This window comes from Parasteatoda tepidariorum, chromosome 2, assembly GCF_982258835.1.
Source record: "Parasteatoda tepidariorum strain Cologne lab strain chromosome 2, Ptep-v5.0, whole genome shotgun sequence".
Taxonomy (NCBI): Eukaryota; Metazoa; Arthropoda; class Arachnida; order Araneae; family Theridiidae; genus Parasteatoda; species Parasteatoda tepidariorum.
Window position 1 is genome coordinate 91430668 of NC_141756.1, and position 18192 is coordinate 91448859.

At 29.2% G+C, this 18192-nt stretch overlaps 1 protein-coding gene across 2 annotated transcripts in view; it reads right to left on the reverse strand.

Moving 5' to 3' along the window:
- Positions 1-956: 956 nt before the first annotated feature.
- Positions 957-18192, reverse strand: part of na (sodium leak channel non-selective protein na) — a 65245-nt gene continuing 48009 nt past the window's right edge. The window contains exons 32-41 of one of the 2 annotated variants that reach the window (XM_043044762.3): positions 14432-14580; positions 13013-13106; positions 12677-12806; positions 11438-11553; positions 9941-9988; positions 9740-9849; positions 6129-6279; positions 4253-4447; positions 3470-3566; positions 957-1202 (exon numbers count right to left, since the gene is read on the reverse strand). In XM_043044762.3, the coding sequence (XP_042900696.2) occupies positions 1027-1202; positions 3470-3566; positions 4253-4447; positions 6129-6279; positions 9740-9849; positions 9941-9988; positions 11438-11553; positions 12677-12806; positions 13013-13106; positions 14432-14580 (1266 nt within the window). In that variant the 3' untranslated portion in view covers positions 957-1026. Of the gene's footprint in view, positions 1203-3469; positions 3567-4252; positions 4448-6128; positions 6280-9739; positions 9850-9928; positions 9989-11437; positions 11554-12676; positions 12807-13012; positions 13107-14431; positions 14581-18192 lie in introns of both variants that reach the window. The other variant, XM_043044761.3, reaches the window with a different exon arrangement.

The following is an 18192-nucleotide window of genomic DNA, read 5'->3' on the forward strand; positions in this document are numbered from 1 at the left end:
ACATTACTGTTATGTATTTCATGCGCCCCACGTTTTTCGCTTTTCAATTTTTTTAAAATTGTTATTCTCCACTACAAAAACGTGGTTTTTAAAAATATAATTTTTTATTTTGAATTTTTTTTATTTCTTTTCATTCTTTATCCCAGCATATACAGATAATAGAACTCATTTATAGTAGCAAAATAAATGTTTTTTATATTCAGTGTTTTCATTACAGAAAAAAACTGAGAGAGAATTTCTCACCCTTTCTCAAAAACAGGGTGAGATCTCAAAAAGTTAAGTGAGATTTCTAAAAATTAAAATAACGCGAATAGACTTGGAAAAAAATATTTCTTTAATTATAATACATTTTTAACATCTAATTTTTAGAGCATTGAATATTTTTGCTGCATCATCACATGGAAAACGTTCTATATCTACTTTTTCATCAGCTATTCTCATTAGGTTGCTCAAATATTTATCAGTTATTTGTATAAGATATTTTGTCCTAATTCGGTTTTGAGTGCTAAATAACCTTGCAACAGATGCTGAACAATTCGGAATCTCTAAGTAAATTTGTAGCATTGAAAAAAATTTAAACGTCTTACATGAAGAAATCTTACCTTCCATGAACACGTGGTTGCAGAAAAATGTGTTCTGAAAGGTGTTCTGTCATTCGGGGGGGGGGGGGGGGTGTTCTGCTGTTGGCACCGGTTCTGAACAATACTGGTAAATAGGGAAGCTAGATAACAGGGATCCATGTTGAAAATAATGAAAAATCAAGGAAGAAAGTGAAACGGATTTTATTCAAAATGGCAGAAGACTAATTTTTTCCCAATTTAAACTTAGATTATAATTAGAAAATTTATTATAAGCATATTTGCAGGGATAGTTTTTCAAGTACCATTAAGAAATCAAATTATTTTAGAATGTTATGAAGACAAACAAATCAGTGTATCTCAAAAAAACATTCAATATACACAACATACAATTTTTATTACACCCAAAATTTCACATATTATGGGAGAACACCAAAATTCATAACACTTAGTCTTCAGAATCGGAACCACTATTGTAGCCGAGCTGTGAAGTCCACCATGACTGGACATCTACGACTACAGTGATCATTTTTTGAGTTATGGGTTGGGCACCCCCTTCATCTTCTTCGGGAGTAGGGGAAGACAGTTCACTGCTTTCACTCAAGTCTGGAAGATTTTTGGATCCTGCAGTATAAAATGTAGTCTTGTAAACATTATTTTTAAACAGAAATTAAATTTTGTGCAATTTTCATAGAAAGCAGAAAACAATAAGCATATAATTTTTTTAAAAAAGAAACTACAGCTTTTTTATATTTCATATTCTGTAACCATTTCTCCATGTTGGCAGTCTTAAGTTGAATAATTAATAGCCATTCTAAAAGCAATCTGTAAACTAAAAGCTTAAATTCACTAAACACAAAGAAGAATAAAATCAACACAAAGATACAATGAATGAGGATCAAGGCCGCCGGCAGAATAATATAAAGGGGGTGCAACCCTCTAACAAACTACCCTCCCCTCCCCCGAAAAAAAATTTAAATATTCTGCTATTACATTTTGTTTTGTTATTACATATACTTTCATCTGTTCATTTTTTCAAAATACATTTCTTCATTGTTAGCAAGATATTTAAAAAAAATGTACGAATTTCTTGTACTTGCAAATTTCGCCCAGAGGCGATCGCGCTGGCATAGCTACTGACTTTGAAACACAAATAACTACAAACAGTAGTTTCGTATACTAACGTGTTTGTGCACGCTTAACATTGGTATTTATTGTGTTGATCAGGGGTGATTGTGAGCCCAAGTCAAAATTCTGGAAAATTTCTTGAGTTAAAAAAAAAAACAGTTTAAATTGAAAAAAATTTAAACAAGGTTTTTTTCCTATATTTCTTAGTTTACTTAAAATATATTTAAAATTTTACACATACCTATACCATTTACACATACCTATGATGACCTGGAGAAGTAATTAAAATTTACAAACATGTCTTTCTTTCTTGAGTTTATGATTATAACAACTATTTACTGATAAAAAATGAATATTAATCATGAATATAAGCTTATAAAGTATCTTTTTGGCTCTCGCTTACAAACAAATAAAATAAACCGTGTTTTTAAGTTCCACATTCGAAAATTTGATTTCCAGAAACTTCTGTGATAAATGATATTTTGAAACGTCTGGACCTTCGATCTCCGGAAACTTCCAGATCACTGTTAGCGAAAATTCCGGAAATCCGGATTTTTTCCGGAGCACAATCACCCCTGGTTGATGAAGTTTTACAGCTGCGAGAAGTCAGTTTGTGTTATACACCTTTGTTAAACTGAATAACTAATAGAAAATATAATATTATTTACATTTTATTAAATGAAATTTAAAAATATAGCTTAGATATCTGCCAAGTTTGTGAATGCTCAGTGTACATAAGAAAAGAATCAAAGATGACTCAGAATTCATTGAAAAAGTTATAAACAGATTTGGACAGCAAACGAGACGATTACAATTCTTGTTTGATTAAATAATTTTTTGATTGTTATGTATCAATAATTACTTAATTATTTGCTTTTCCACAAAAATAAGTTTAATAAAAAAAATTTATAACAAAATTTTTCTGCATCTCTTTAATTGTTTTTAAAAAAAAAGCCAGGGGAGTGCAAGTGCACCCCCTTGCACCCCGCTGCCGGCGCCCTTGATGAGGATATTTCTGTATTAGTATCTGTTCGCATCAAGTACACTTGCAAAAGTGCCTAAGGGGTTTGTGTACACGCAAATATTTTTGAAAAAAAAAAAAATATGTAGTGGCCATGATTTTTATGATGATTTTTTTTTAGTTTTTCAGGTGGTGATGCCCAGTTGAATTTGGCAACTTTTTTTTTTGCGCTGATAATGAAAGGGAAATTTTCCCTTTAGAATAATTAAATCATCTCATCTGATAAATTCAAGGCCAGCTTATCCATTAGGCCAGACTGGGACATGGCCTGGGGCCCCCTTAAAAAATCTTTTTTGAAAATAAATTTTAAAAAATTAAGAAAAACAATGATTTTTTTAAAAAAAATCGATTTCAAATATATATTAATAAAATAAAATAATTTTTTTAGTTCTAATTTAACAAAATGAAGTAAAATTTAATTTATTATTTACTTTTATTTCAAATATGCTGTCCTGAATGAAAAGATGTATAAATACTTTTATATTTGAATAAATGAAAAACATACGAGATAAAAATGTAATCTAAGGGCCCCCAAAATTTGAATGGCCTAGGGCCCCGCGTACGCTCAATCCGCCCCTAGATAAATTATTTAAATACATAATCACAAATTTTAGGTTTCAAAAATTAACAATTTCTCGTATTGAAATTTTAAAAAATGTAAATCTTTTGACTTATTTTTGTTTCAAACATGATAAAATTGTAATAATAAAACAAAATAATATTGTGATTGTTTGATCATTACCTGGTTGCCTTGCATTCCATTTTTTTGTTGGAAACCTATCCTTTTCAGCCCGTGCAGCTCCATCAGAAAGGGAAGGGGCCAAAAATTTTCTCCCACTCTGAAATTAAAAGTACCAGTAACTTTATTTTTACATTTTAGTTTAAAATTACTTGTAAATCCAAAAAAATGACAGAAACAATAGTCAATAATGTTCATAAGCTATATGAAGAAATGTCCCTTGATCTGCTAGTCATTCAAAACTTTTAAGTTCCTGTAAAATAACTTTATTTTTGATAATTTAACAAATCATGAAATAATCCTTCAAAATATATTAAACTTATAATACAAATTCTATTTCTACCATAATTTTATTTATAATAGTATGGACTGACTTGAAGATGATTTAAGAACATTGAAAATCAGTAGCTGGAAAACCAAAAATAGGGTTACTTAAAACTTTGAATTCAGGAGAAAGGTCATTCTGAGCTATTGTGCCACCAAGGTAAGAAGCTTTAAAAACTGAAGTATGTAAGGCCAACATTGATGTCCCTTCTTTAAAGAATTTACATCTCAGTAAGTGCCTAAATAACAATGGCAATCATGTAGAAGCTGTCTGTCAAAGCACAAAGAAAAAAAAAAGGCTAAATGTTGTGATGAAATTGATAAAAGCATTCTGATGTTTTCTGAGACTACATGGTTTAACTAATTAATTTTTTCTTTTCTTTGAAACACTCTTAAAACTTTTCCAAACAATTATTTGTTACATTTTAAATGAATTGTTCAAATTAAATATTCCTGTCTCACCTGGGAGGAAATGCTGTCCGATCTTCCGGGCAGCTGGCCCTTTTTACGATGCCTCGTAGAAGCAGCCGATGCTTCTTCTTTGCTTTCGTCTTTAGTTTCTGAGGCAACAGGCTTGTTAGGAAGAATTTCTGTGCCCGCAAGCAATGCTTCAGTTGTAGCCCTCAAACTATTGATTAAACTGTTTTGTTGCTTTTGCTATATTTAAAAGAAGTTGGAAATTGTTAATACCAGATAATATGTTGAAACTATTTTATTTCAAATCATAGATATATTGCATTGGCATTATTATACATGATTTCCTTCATGACTCTCATAGCAATAATGGTACTTAAATTGAAGAAATTTTTTTTTTCTTTCAATAAGTGATATTGATAAATGTGTCAAAAATACAATAGCATAGCTTTATTAGCTTAGTATCATATTTTTCAGTCGAAAAATTAACTTTCATATACATATTAACTTAGTCTTCTCAGTGTTATTATTTTTCACCGTGTTTGCATTTTAAATCGCGATTGATTGATTCAGGGGTGATAGTGAGCCCAACTCAAAAATCCTGAAAATTTCTTGAGTAAAATCATTAATGACCCATTTCAAAAAATTAATGTCTTTATAAATTTAAATCACTGATATTTTGAAAACATGAAATTCTAAATAAATTATATGTAGCATAATTTAAATGAATAATTATGTATAAGTCTATTTTTACCTCTAATCACATTTATTATTCCACCAAAAAATATTTACAAATGAAAGAGATGCCATGTATAAATTCTAGTTCTAATATTTTTAAATAAAACATACAAGAATTTTTGTACCTAAATGTGATCGATGATATTTTGAAACTTCTGGACCTTGGATTTCCAGATCAAGGTTAGCGAAAATCCAGATTTTTTTCGGTGCACAATCTCTATTGATTTCGTTATATCGATTTTACTTTGCTAGATTACCACCAAGGCAGGTTTACCTCATTCTGGCATACCTTTTTAGTGCCACTTGATGAATGAATATGAGTTCTTTTCAGTTCTTCTAAATTTTTGGATATAGGCTTGTGCTATCACTGTGTGTTTAGAATTTATTATATTTTTGGGGATTTAATATTATTTACTATAATATAAAATCCTAATTTATGCTCTTTTATTTTTCAATAAGAAAAATTTTGAAATTATTTCATTCGCACAGTTTGGGGATAGCACATGGGCTCCCATCTCTTGGCAAGTTTTCACCACTGGAGCAGCATGTGCAATAATTTGTGACATCCCATCTTGGAAGAGAAGCTCTCCCTCCTTGGTGAACTGATGTGAGTGTAGGGAACCTGAAAAGGCCTGCAAAAATTGGCCTATTTGGAAATGACACAAAAGTCCATCCAATCCTCTTTTCTAAAATTTTGACAAGCATGCTGCAACTTCCCAGCATCCTCCTTATTTCTTTGCCAGATTTTTAAGTGAAGAAACAAATAAAAAATTATTTCAGAGCACCAAGATCAAGAATCTTTCAAGAACGAAGGATTGTGGTAAAATGTTTTTCTTGGTATCATCCCCCTTTTTTTTGTAAAAATTATGTCTATTAAATACTTAATTATATTTTTATTTCAATTAAAACCACTAAAAGACAATAATTAAAGTGTATCCTTACTATGTTGTAATTAATTTTAAATTTCAAATTATTATTATTTTTAAATATATATATTGAATGTTAATTAAAATTTGGTAACAATACAAAGCAATGAAAACAATTGAAGATTATACCATCGATTTAAATAATAAATTAATGCCTTATTATAGAAAGCATTGATAAATTAATGTATTTTATATTCTTCCTAATCTAAAATGTATATACACAAAGTATAAAAACAAGAAAAAAATTGAAATAAGCTTACAGCCTTGATTCGACGGAGACACTTATCTAACCACTGGCGTATTGTTTGCTTGGCTACTTCTTCCTCAATAAGGTATTCAAGTTCTTCCCTTGCTAAAAGTTCTTCAAGCTGCAATGCTTTTCTGATATCTACTGATCGATAGGACAGCATGCTAAAAAGGCAATAGCAAACATTTATTGAATACACTCAACTAAAAATTAAACAAATCGAATCATTCAGCTTATTGTTTTGTGCTTGAAATAATTAAGGAATGCTAGTTAGGATTAATTTAACACTTTCATGTAACTTGATTTAGAACATTTGAGTAACTACTTGAAAATTGAGTATTTATGTGATTTTACACATATTGGGTTGAGTAAAAAGTTTTCCGCCAAGGGGAGATACCTCCGTACCAGCAGCAGCCATTCCCGCGGTAGTTAACCTTTTCTGAAATGGGCTTTTGCATTTTAAAGCTGAAAGTTGGAACTACACAACTGTGTAATTTGTTTGTCAAAACTTTATCATCTTGTGCTCCAGAAAAGTGTCTGAAATGGAGCTATCACGTAAGCAGATCAGAACGATTATGTACTATGAGTTCCGAAATAAACTCAGTGTAACTGAATGCCACAAGAAAATGTGTGAAAGTTTAGGTTTCAATACTGTTTCTCATGATACAGTAAAAGTTTGGTTTCAAAAGTTTAATAGTGGAAATTTCAGCATTGAAGATGAACCACGTTCTGGCCGCCCTATTGAGATTGATTGTGACCAATTAAAGCAAATTATTGATCAAGACAGAAATGTTTCAACACGAACCACTGCGTTTGAGCTTGACGTTTGCCAAAAAACAATAGTAAATGCCCTCAAATGTATAAATTTAACATTTAAATTTAACCGCTGGGTGCCTCACGAATTGACTGCTGAAGACAAGAGCAAAAGAAAAGCGGCCTGTTTGGTTCTGCTCAGAGATCAAAGGAAAGAGAACATTCTGGGCAGAATTGTGACCTGTGATGAAAAATGGGTATACTACAACAATACTAGACGTAAAGGAGGGTGGTCAGCACCCGGGGAATCAGCAGGTTCGTTTGCAAGACGAACGCTAACTAACAAGAAGGTCCTTCGCTGTATCTGGTGGGATTGTCGTGGAATTATCTACAAGGAGAACCTGAAAAGCGGGAAGGCTATCAACAGTACAATATACAGCAATATGCTAATCAATGTTAGCGATGCCATTCGCGAAAAACGAAAAAACGAGTTCAGAAGGAAGGTGGTTCTCTTTCATCAAGATAACGCCCGGCCACATGTCAGTGCAATGACCGGCTGGACCCTCTACACACTGGAGTGGGATTTGATGCAACATCCACCATACAGTCCAGCCATGGAACCTTCGGATTACTATCTGTTTTCACATCTGCAGCTGCATCTTGATGGCACAATCTTTCGTTCAAATGACGAGGTCATAAATGAGGTTGATCGCTTTCTGGACTCGCGCACCCCCCAGTTCTTCGCAGAAGGGATTGAAAAGTTGCCAAAATGTTGACAGACTATTGTTGATTTGAATGGAGATTACTATCCTCATTAACTTTGCTAATTTTCTATCTATTTATCATTTTACAGGATTGTTTTTTTTTGGCGGAAAACTTTTTACTCAACCTGATATTATGAAAGGTTTTTATATCCAACTATATTAGAAAAAAAGCGTCGTCCAACAGAGGGATTGCAAGCATGAAGACTGTCTTATCCTATAAAATTAAAAACCTTTACTGTAGAAAAAAAAATTACAATTTATTTTTTGTTGTTGTTGAAAAAAGAGCAAAAAAGTTTGTCCTTCCTTTTTGTCACAGATTTTAACCTTCCAGTCAAGATAATCCTTGCACAACCTTTGTTATTACATTTATATTACTTTAAAGTGAAATAAGTCAACATTTACGAACAAATCAAAGAGAACTTAACATTCCATTGAAGTTTTAAAGGATCCAAACTAATCTGAAATTATGAAGTGCTAAGGGTTCCAATTGTGAAATCAATGCAGTTTTTATTCTCTTCTGTTTCTCAGTTACAAAAGCCAAATAAGAGACATGCTAACTTTCCAGCGCAAATAAAAATGGAAATCGAGTCATTTTATTAATTTAAAATACAGTCTACAAATAAATAAGAAAATTAATTTTTGGATATCATTGATTTAAAAGATAAATAAACATTAAAAACAAATTAATTTAATCATTAAGAATATAATCAATAAATAAATATACATAGAAAAATATCTCACATCATTAATATAACATATAAAGTACTTTTTCTCAGAATACAAAATTGTGTATTACTTAAGGACATTGAAAAACAATATGCATGTTACCAAAATCTGAAGAATGTCGACAATCACATAGTTGTTCAGGTGAATGATTGAAATATTTATTATGTCCAATTTGATATTTATTTATTTTATTCGATATTCAATTAAGGATAGATTAGGAAAAACATCAGTGTTGAGAAAACCAAGCTGTAGCTGATTTCTCAATCAACTTTGAAAACACATTAGTGAAAGGAATACTGGACCAATGACACTTGAAAAAACATCAATGTAGGGAATACCAAAAAAGATTTTTAATCTCAAAAAGCATGAGGATACTCTTACACCTGTAGAGCATTCCCAACACTGATGTGTTTCATAATCTGTCCTAATCAGACATTGAAATATCAAATAAATATTTAAATAAATTAATATCAAATCAGATATAACATGAACAATCTCCAAAGTGACTACTTTTGCTGACATTTACAGGTGATTGTTGACAATTCTGAATTTGCAGACAATTATAGGTGGAAGTCGACAATCACCGATTTCGGTCTTTCACGGTAACACAAACATAGAAATCAGTGTTTTCATAACAGAAAAAAAAATGGGAGAGAATTTCTCACCCTTTCTCAGAAACAGGGTGAGATTTCAAAAAGTTAAGCGAGATTTCTAAAAATTAAAAACACAAATAGTCTTGGAAAAAAATTATTTCTTTAATTATAATACATTTTTCACATCTTCTAATTGAATATTTTTGCTGCATCATCATATGGAAAATGTTCTATATCTACTTTTTTATCAGCTGTTATATTTATTTGGCTGAAAAATATCTGTATTTGTTTCGTTTTGACCGTTTCTACCGACATTTCTTTCATTTTAATTTGTCCGTTACGGAGTAGAAGATGTCGCCTTAGCAAGGTATTTGCCCATCTTACAATCATGCACGAAAAATGTAAACGTCTTACATGAAGAAACCTTACCTACGGTGAACGCATGGTTGCAGAGAAATGTGTTCTGAAAGGGGTTCGGGGGAGGGCGTGTTCTGCTGTTCGCACCGGTTCTGAACAATACTGGTAAATAGGGAAGCTAGATAACAAGGACCGATGTTCAAAATAATGAAAGATTAAGGAAGGAAGAAAAGTGAAATGGATTTTATTCAAAATGGCAAAAGACGAAATTTTTTCCAAAATTCGCACATTTTGAAATTGATTAATAGAGTGCGCGAACTTCTCGCGTTAATAATTTTTTATTGCGAGAAAAGAAAAAAATATGTGAGATTCTCGCGCAGTAGTGAAAACACTGGAAATAAACAATGTCTGGATAGCATAGGAGTTATTACTTTAAGACATCATGAAAAGTGACATCATCTCCATTATGAATTCTTTCCATTTCATAACACATGTGTTTGAAGAGAAGGCGATCTCTGTCAGGCTCAACTTCCAGTCTTCCCTACAAAGTTATAAATAATACATTTTAATCTTATAGTTCTACCACACCTACATCGATTATTTTACCAAGTGCAATCTACCTTAAGGTTTACCTTGAGCAATTGAAGCAGAAATTTTACTCTTTTAACTGGAATAAGACCCTAAATAAAAAAGAGAAAATTTATAGCATAGCCTTTGCAAAAATTAAAAAAACAAAATATAGTTAAAACCAAATTAGTTTTTGTTCGATCATAAACAAGGAACTATAATTTCATCTTGTGTATTTCAAATGACACGTTACATGTAATCCATAGCTCAAACTTCAGATTTGTTTAACCTTAAGTATCTATGATAGTATGCATAAGCTAATAGTTTTTTTAAAAAAAAAATATGAGTTGAAATTTAGGAACAAAGAGATAAAATAAATTTTTTGAAAGGCATAAGAATAATAATTTCAAAATTTTGCAATAATATAATTATGATGATGATTACGATTATGTTACAGTTAAAGCAATAATGATTGGTAAATTTAGTTTGTGAGATTACCAAGATTTTGAGATTAAAGCCTAAAGAGTTTTTAATGCTTTTTAACAGGCTAATACTGAAGCCAACCCATCATAATCGGCTGGAGCTCAGAGTTATGCAACGCGTGTTGATAAACTATTTCATAATTATGTAATAAAATCAAACCGCAAATAAGAACATTAACTTAATTACCATTAATTGAAATTAAATTAATTTAAGATATTTTTAATATTTATTTGTTATTGTAGGATGAATTAGAATGTCATTTAGAGTTACATAAAATTTTTGGTTCCACATTTTGTATTACAAAAACATTTATAAAGCTTTGATTACCAGAAGTCGATCGTAGTTTTGTGAAATCTCATATGAAATTTTTTGGTTTAGCAAATTTGCTAATTTTCTGAACTAGTTATCAGTAAGCGGAATTAACAATGCCTAAAACTAACAATTATTATGCATGCATTTATTATTAAATAAATAAGTTAACTTTTTTAGTGTTTCTTTAACTTAAGTGTAACTTCTTGCAACAAGATTTTATAACTCAAGGCAGTTAAAAAAAAAAAACGACCATAGCAAAATTTCTATAATAACTTAATTTTTAGTATTGAACCTAATTATTGTACTTTTAACTACAAAATCATATAATTACAGATAAATCATAATAGTTGCCCCTCTGTTTTAACCAACTAGGATTGGTTAGGTTTAGTTTAAGCTGGTTAAACATAAAAGCGTTAAAAATCCAGACTTTGGTAATCCCAACCTCGGGTGGTTATACCTAAGTTTGTCTTCTTTATCTGTAGCATACACATTAATAAAAAATACATCTATCGAAAATTGCTCATATCATTATTAAATGTCAAAACTTAATTACAATATTACAGTTTAATGATACAAATCTGAGAACAATTATTGATGTAAATTTGCAAAGCACAAATATAGAAACATAGCCAAGCATCTAAGTAGACTTCTTAAAAGCTATGGTAGGAACTTATTTTTAACACACAGCACTATGCTATTTGATATCATCACAACAAAAATACATAAAAAAATCTTCCAAAACATAAGTACGTCTTAAATAAACTTACTCTTTGTTGAGTATCAACCATATTCCAAGTGTTTTGAAAATTGCGGATATCGGCATAGCTAAGAAGAGCATCTTCTTCATTTGAATAAAATAATGAAAAATTCTCCATAATAATAGCTGAAAGAAAACAAATCGCAAATTAATGATATTTGAATTAAAATTATGTACTCAAACTAAGAAATAATTCTAAAAATAAAAAAATTCTGGAAGAGTAATTTAGTGAATAACTTAATGTAATTTTTAAATCAATTTGAATATAACTTTTAATTTAATACTGTTAATTAAATAAAATTGGAAACATTCGTAAGTTCCAAAATTCAAACGTTTTGTTGAGATAAAATGGCAGTTATAGAATTTGTATCATTCTTTTATTGGACTTGCTTCATTAACACTTTCACTGCCAATCCTGCAAGAGGAAACAAATCCTGACAGTTTGCGTCGATAAAACAGACCAAGTGGTAGCAAGATGCATATTATCATTCTACTATTTTATTCAGAAAATATCATATTTTCAACGACAATAACACGTCTATTGAAAGAAACTTAATGTTAATTTTAAAAATGGTTGCCAAAATAAGAATATTTGACATTATCAATTACCTCTTTTCAGTCATAGATACAGATGACCACTTGTAAGCGGCTCACAGTCAACGTGTTTAGTAAACGTTTTTCTGCAATGACTCCTAAGGTCATCAAACTTTAGTTCATGACTTTTTGGTAGGGATTGCAAACAAAAATTACAGTTGTGTTTTGTTAAAGTTAAATATCATGTCAAATACTGTAAACAGGAACTAATTGTTCCTACATAAAATATTAATAATGACTGTTAAAATAATCTAACGATTTCAGTATTAGGTGCAAAGTTAGATTCCGATTATAAGTTTTACACTATATTTTTCTGGAACTAAGAAAGAAATTATGAATAACTGCAGAATTAATACCCTATTATCTTGATAAAATAATCATCAAAATCATAAATTAATAGATATAAAATAAAATAAGTAATTTTTCATCTTTTGAAACCACTTAAAAATTGCTTCTATCTCAAATAGAATTAGGGCTATAAAATTTTATTTAAAAAAAAACACGTTAAAATAGGTAATTTTAAACATATCTTTGTTAGAAACTAAATTAAGTTGAATTAACTCGTTAATATGAAAAACTGATATTTATTTTCCAGATGAATATAAAATCAAAATATTTCAGGACAACATCTTATTTGTTTCAAATTTAAACTTACCAACTAAAAGATTTAGAACGATATATGTTATTATTACATAAAATGAACAAAAATAAATGAGGCTTCCAGTGAAGTTTCCACAGTCAGTTTCCCAGTAATTTTCACCAAGAGTACAATATGGAGGACTTAACTAAAGAAAAAAAAGACATAGTCACAAATCTTAGCGTTTGCTATATTTAAATATAAACAATGTTTTTGTACACTTTACATATTTGTAAACATGTATGAGGTAATAAGAGCTCAAAAAATAGGAATAACTTTTTTTGAAATAAAAATTAAAAATTCTAGATTTTTTAAAATGGCATATGTTTTTAAAATATATTAAAAAGAACTTACCATGCAATCATGCATAATCTTATTCCAATCTTCACCAGTTACAATTCGAAACAACATAGCTATTCCACTAGGAACAGTTTGAAAATTTGCTTGCCTACAAAAAAATATTATTTTTTATCTAATCTTACATTGTATAATTAATTCAGCAATGTTTAATTATTGTAGCATTAGTGTTAAAGATTTTTAAATATATATATATATATATATATATATATATATATATATATATATATATATATATATATATATATATATATATATATATATATATATAGGCCCTGGCTAAATTATTAGATGCACTATAAGATTCAATGTAAAATCTTAATTATCAGATATTACTATACAGCATTATTGTTTTTACGCGAGTGAAACCGGTTTGCACTTCTTTACTTTCGTGTATTTTAAATTAGACAATATGTAATATAAATTCGATGATTGGATAAATGAGATGATATATTATGAAAATATACAATATTTATTATATCAGTTATTATATTACTATAACATACTATACTATTCTATTCTATAATAATTAGATCAAATTATTAGACGCTTTAAATTTTTTTAATAATTACATAATTTGCACGAATTTATATGCAATACTTTTATATTAAACATGCATGTGATGGGTTTTTATTCAGGGGATTTTTTATATATTTCCTATTTTTATTTATTTTTAACGTTTATTGCATTACAATGTTAACCAATTGATACATGAACATAAACAAGTGCAAACCGGTTTCAGCCGGGTAAAAACAATAGCGCTGTATAGTACTACTTGATAATTAAGAATTTATATAGAATCTTATAGTGTGTCTAATAATTTGGCCGCGGACTGTATTGGAACATTACTATTTTTGCACATCAAATCAAATATTATTTTAAGGCAGTGCATGGTAGTATTTAAGGGAGTAAAAGTTTCAAACCTTGCTAGTATTTTATTTTTGTAATCCTTAAAACGGTTTTAATGGTGTAATATCTATGCATCTAAAGATATAAATATTGATATTTCACTCAATATTTTCAGAATAATAGAATAAGTGTAATTTACTCTGATAGCAAGTTTTTGTCAAATTAATATATTTTTTTCCTACAAAAGGGAAAAACTTCTTTTTTTAAGATTTTTTTCCATGTAATTAAAACTGTTAATTTTCTTACTCATTTGATTACGGGGGTTCAAACCCCATTAACCTCCCCCTTAACTACATCACTAGAGTATGCATGATTTTACTTCAGATCAAAAGAAGGAAGTTACTAAATTTCATATTAAGAGAACAAGAAACTGAGCACTTGTTATAAATATATCACATATAATTTTTTTAATGCATAATAATTACATGCAAATCAATTTAAAATTGATGCTTTTTCAAATAGTAATAATGACATTAATTCAAATCAAATACATCTTTCGTTACAAACCTTCCAATATTTTCTCCAAATTTAACAGTACCAAACAGTAGAACTCCCGTCAATGCGTAAAATAAAATTAATAGAAACATTCCCATGATAATGAAGAAACTTTTATACACAGATACCACAACGGTGAGCATTAGCATCTTCAGAGTGGCCTGTAACAAAAAATTGAACATAAATAATCAAGTTATTCCTTGTTTACCCACTTCATTATCAAATTTTGAATGCCAGTTATTCATATATATATAAAAAAACAGTAATGAAGTTATTAAGAATGTTAAAAAATATGGACTAACTTTTAAAGTTAAAAACTGCTGGAAACATAGCCTAACTACTAGCAAACTATAAAAATTTAAATTAATGTAGAAAAACAATAGCTAAAGTTTTAAATACCTAATGTAAATAAGAAGTAAACATTTAAATTAATATTAACATAACACCTACCCATATAATGGGCCTAATATAAAATTAGACCTAATTGTAAATAGCAATTTAAGAAAAATGTATTACGTCATTTAAAAGAAGTATATCAGAACAAAAAATAAAGGTAACCCTTTGGTGCAGATGGGAGTGTCCCTGTCTGTTATACATATTTCTTTCTGACACTCTAATTACAAGCAATATATATATATATATATGTTGGTTACTCTCAAAAAATATAATGGTTCATGCTGGAATTATTGATAATTACCATCAAAGGAAAACCATCAAAAAGTTTGACTAGGATATATATATATATATATATATATATATATATATATATATATATATATATATATATATATATATATATATATATATATATATATATATATATATATATATATATATATATATATATATACATACATACAGTCAGACCTCGATAAAAGGTCACACTAAGGGATGTCGCAAAAGTGACCTTAGAAGCGGGGTGACCTTTTAACCGATTCATTAGCAGTTTGTAACTAAGCACGTAAATAGTACACATTAAGACTTTTTAAGAGTGTTAATACAAACGAAAACGATCAGCCGTAAATTAAATGTTTAGGTCAATAAATTTTAACAGAATTAGTAAAGAATTAAAGAATGTTAGATTAAAAAGAAAATTAGTTTACAATAAAGCTGTTTACAAATTTCCTCAAAGTCCACATACATACATTACAACTTACCTTATTTAAAATAATCATTTATGCAGGTCTGTCTTGTTTTTGGTTTCATTTTTTGAACAATGTTTTCTAGATTTTGTAACTTCTCAAAATGTTACTCAGCTCCCTCATGATTTGTAAAAAAATTTCGCATCACATTTATTCCATTGGAGGTTTCCACATGGGTTACAGCTACAGTGTCAGGATCACTGTCATTGTCCTCACTGTCCACAACTTGTGAAACAATTTCAGAAATTGTAGCTTGTTCGTTGGCTGCAACATTTTCCTAGAACTCGAAAGGGGTAATTGCCTTGTAAGGAAGTTAAATAGGCTCTTGTTAGAAAAGAGCTTTCCTCGCTTCAGATAAAAATGACCTTATAAGCGATAACGATTTTTAAAACTTGACCATATATCCGATATTTTGAAACAAAGAATTCCTATTCAGTGAGCCGGGACTTTGAAAAAGTGACCTTATATGCGGATGACCTTATATCGAGGTCTGACTGTATATATATATTAATTATGAAAAAACAGTCTAACAGTTGCTAAAAAATCTGTTACACAGTCAACCCCGCTCAAAGGAATACCATTGGTTCCAGCCAACACTATTCAATTAATGGGATCTAATGCGTAGTACAGTGTTTTGTTTTGTAAATATACTCATTTTTATGATCAATAAACAATTATAATTTAAACTGTATTAGTATTATAAAATATAAATGTCATTTAAAGTTGTATAAAAATAAATCTATGCTAATGAAAAAATAATACAGGTACTATAATATTTATTTGTTTTGAAAAAAATCTATATTTGAAGACTGTTTTTTTAACCTTTTCTCAATTTATCAAAATTCGATTTTCCCTTTCTTTTATTACTAAGACTTTCATGACTTGCGTATTCTTTTCAGATACTTTCAGAATTATTTTTTATTTACTTTGCTTTTATTACCTAAAGTTGAGAAATTCCAAATTAAATTATTTTAATTATTATTATAATTAAAATTATAATAATAATCATTTTAATTTAATATTTTAATTTGGGAATTTTTTTTATCTTAATTTGGGAATTTTGAAACTCATTTCTCCCACAACTTCTACTTTTTTTTTCTTTTTCAATTATTACAAATCATTCTTTTTCATGCTCATCTTGTATTCACAGGAGTAAGCAATGATTATTCTACCTTAGAGAAAGGCACACTGTACACTAGGTGTGTTAGGTTTTTGAAACTTTTTCTTATCAAAGCTAATAGCACACCAGGGCACCAGGAGGGGGTGACCATAAGTCTTCTCTGAAAAAAAAATCAGTCCATACCTTTTTGCATTCTAAATGATGTGTGAGTGAAGTAAGTAAAGAGGGGTAAAACCATAGAGCTGAAATACTGGGTAGAGAGAGTAGAATAACCCCCGACCCGTGGACAAGATAAAGTCACGTGACTGTAGCCCAAACTTGCCGTTCACTGAGACCGCTTCGATTCCCGTCCATTCGTTTAGCATTGCGATCGTCTGATGCAATTAACTGTCTGTCTTTTTAATTCAGAAATAAGAATGGTACAAAAGTCCTGAGCATTTTGCTGCACGGAGAAGTTTTCTAGGGACTGTCCGATAACTTTTTACAAGAAAGGGCGACATTTTTTTTCACTTTTTCTATTTTAAAATTGATTTTAAAATTTTTCCGATACTCAGTCATGCTCTGATAATCATGTTTTATTTGCTTTAATAATCAATTACGCTCGTTTTTGCTCACTTTTTTTGCATTTAACATAAGTTTTTATTGTTTCTTAAACTTTAAACTTATAATGTTTAAGTATATTTCAATATATACTCTATTTTTAGCTGAAATAGCTGCAAAGCTTTGTTGGCTTGCTTGGCGAGATACTTTAGCGCCAAGGAACAGTTGAGTAAACTTTCGGTTTTGCTTTAGTTCTCTTTAAATGTCGATTTACCTCTTGATTACTGAAACCCAATATTTATCTTGTTCTAAAATGTTTCCTTTAAATATTTATATTTAAATAAAAAATATGGTACATAAGAAGTTGTGTTTTTTAAATTACATAGGAATGCTTAAAAAACAAATTATTTGTATATTCTTTTATGTTTGATGAATAATTAAATTCTATAAAATATTTTTAGTATTTAAATATAAAATAGTGTATAGTAGTTTTAGTGTTAATTTTTAATAAAATTGTATAATTCTGTTACTATACATAAAATGAATACAAATTATGTACTATTTAGAAAATAAATTAAAGTATATTTAATATAATCATTAAGTACTTTTTTATCTTCTTTTTATTTAAAAATAGTTGCTATATTGGAAATACTTTATTTTACTAGTATATTAAAGCGTAGAATTAGTTTGATTTAGTGCAACAAATTTAGAAAACATAACATAGAAGTGGCTAAGTTGTATAGGAGTAAATTAGTGCAGTAAATTAGCGCATGTGATGCATTGGTATGGAATAAACTGCTCAGACGGCCAAGGCTAACAGCTGGCTGTGGTGCAAAGATTTAACATCGTGAACCTTTCTTGTAAAATTTCAACTGTTTTTACCTTTGTATAGATTGTAAATATTTAATTTGCAGCTGGCTAAAAGATATAGTTTTAAATGCGCTTACTATTTAAAAAATTTCTTATGGAGG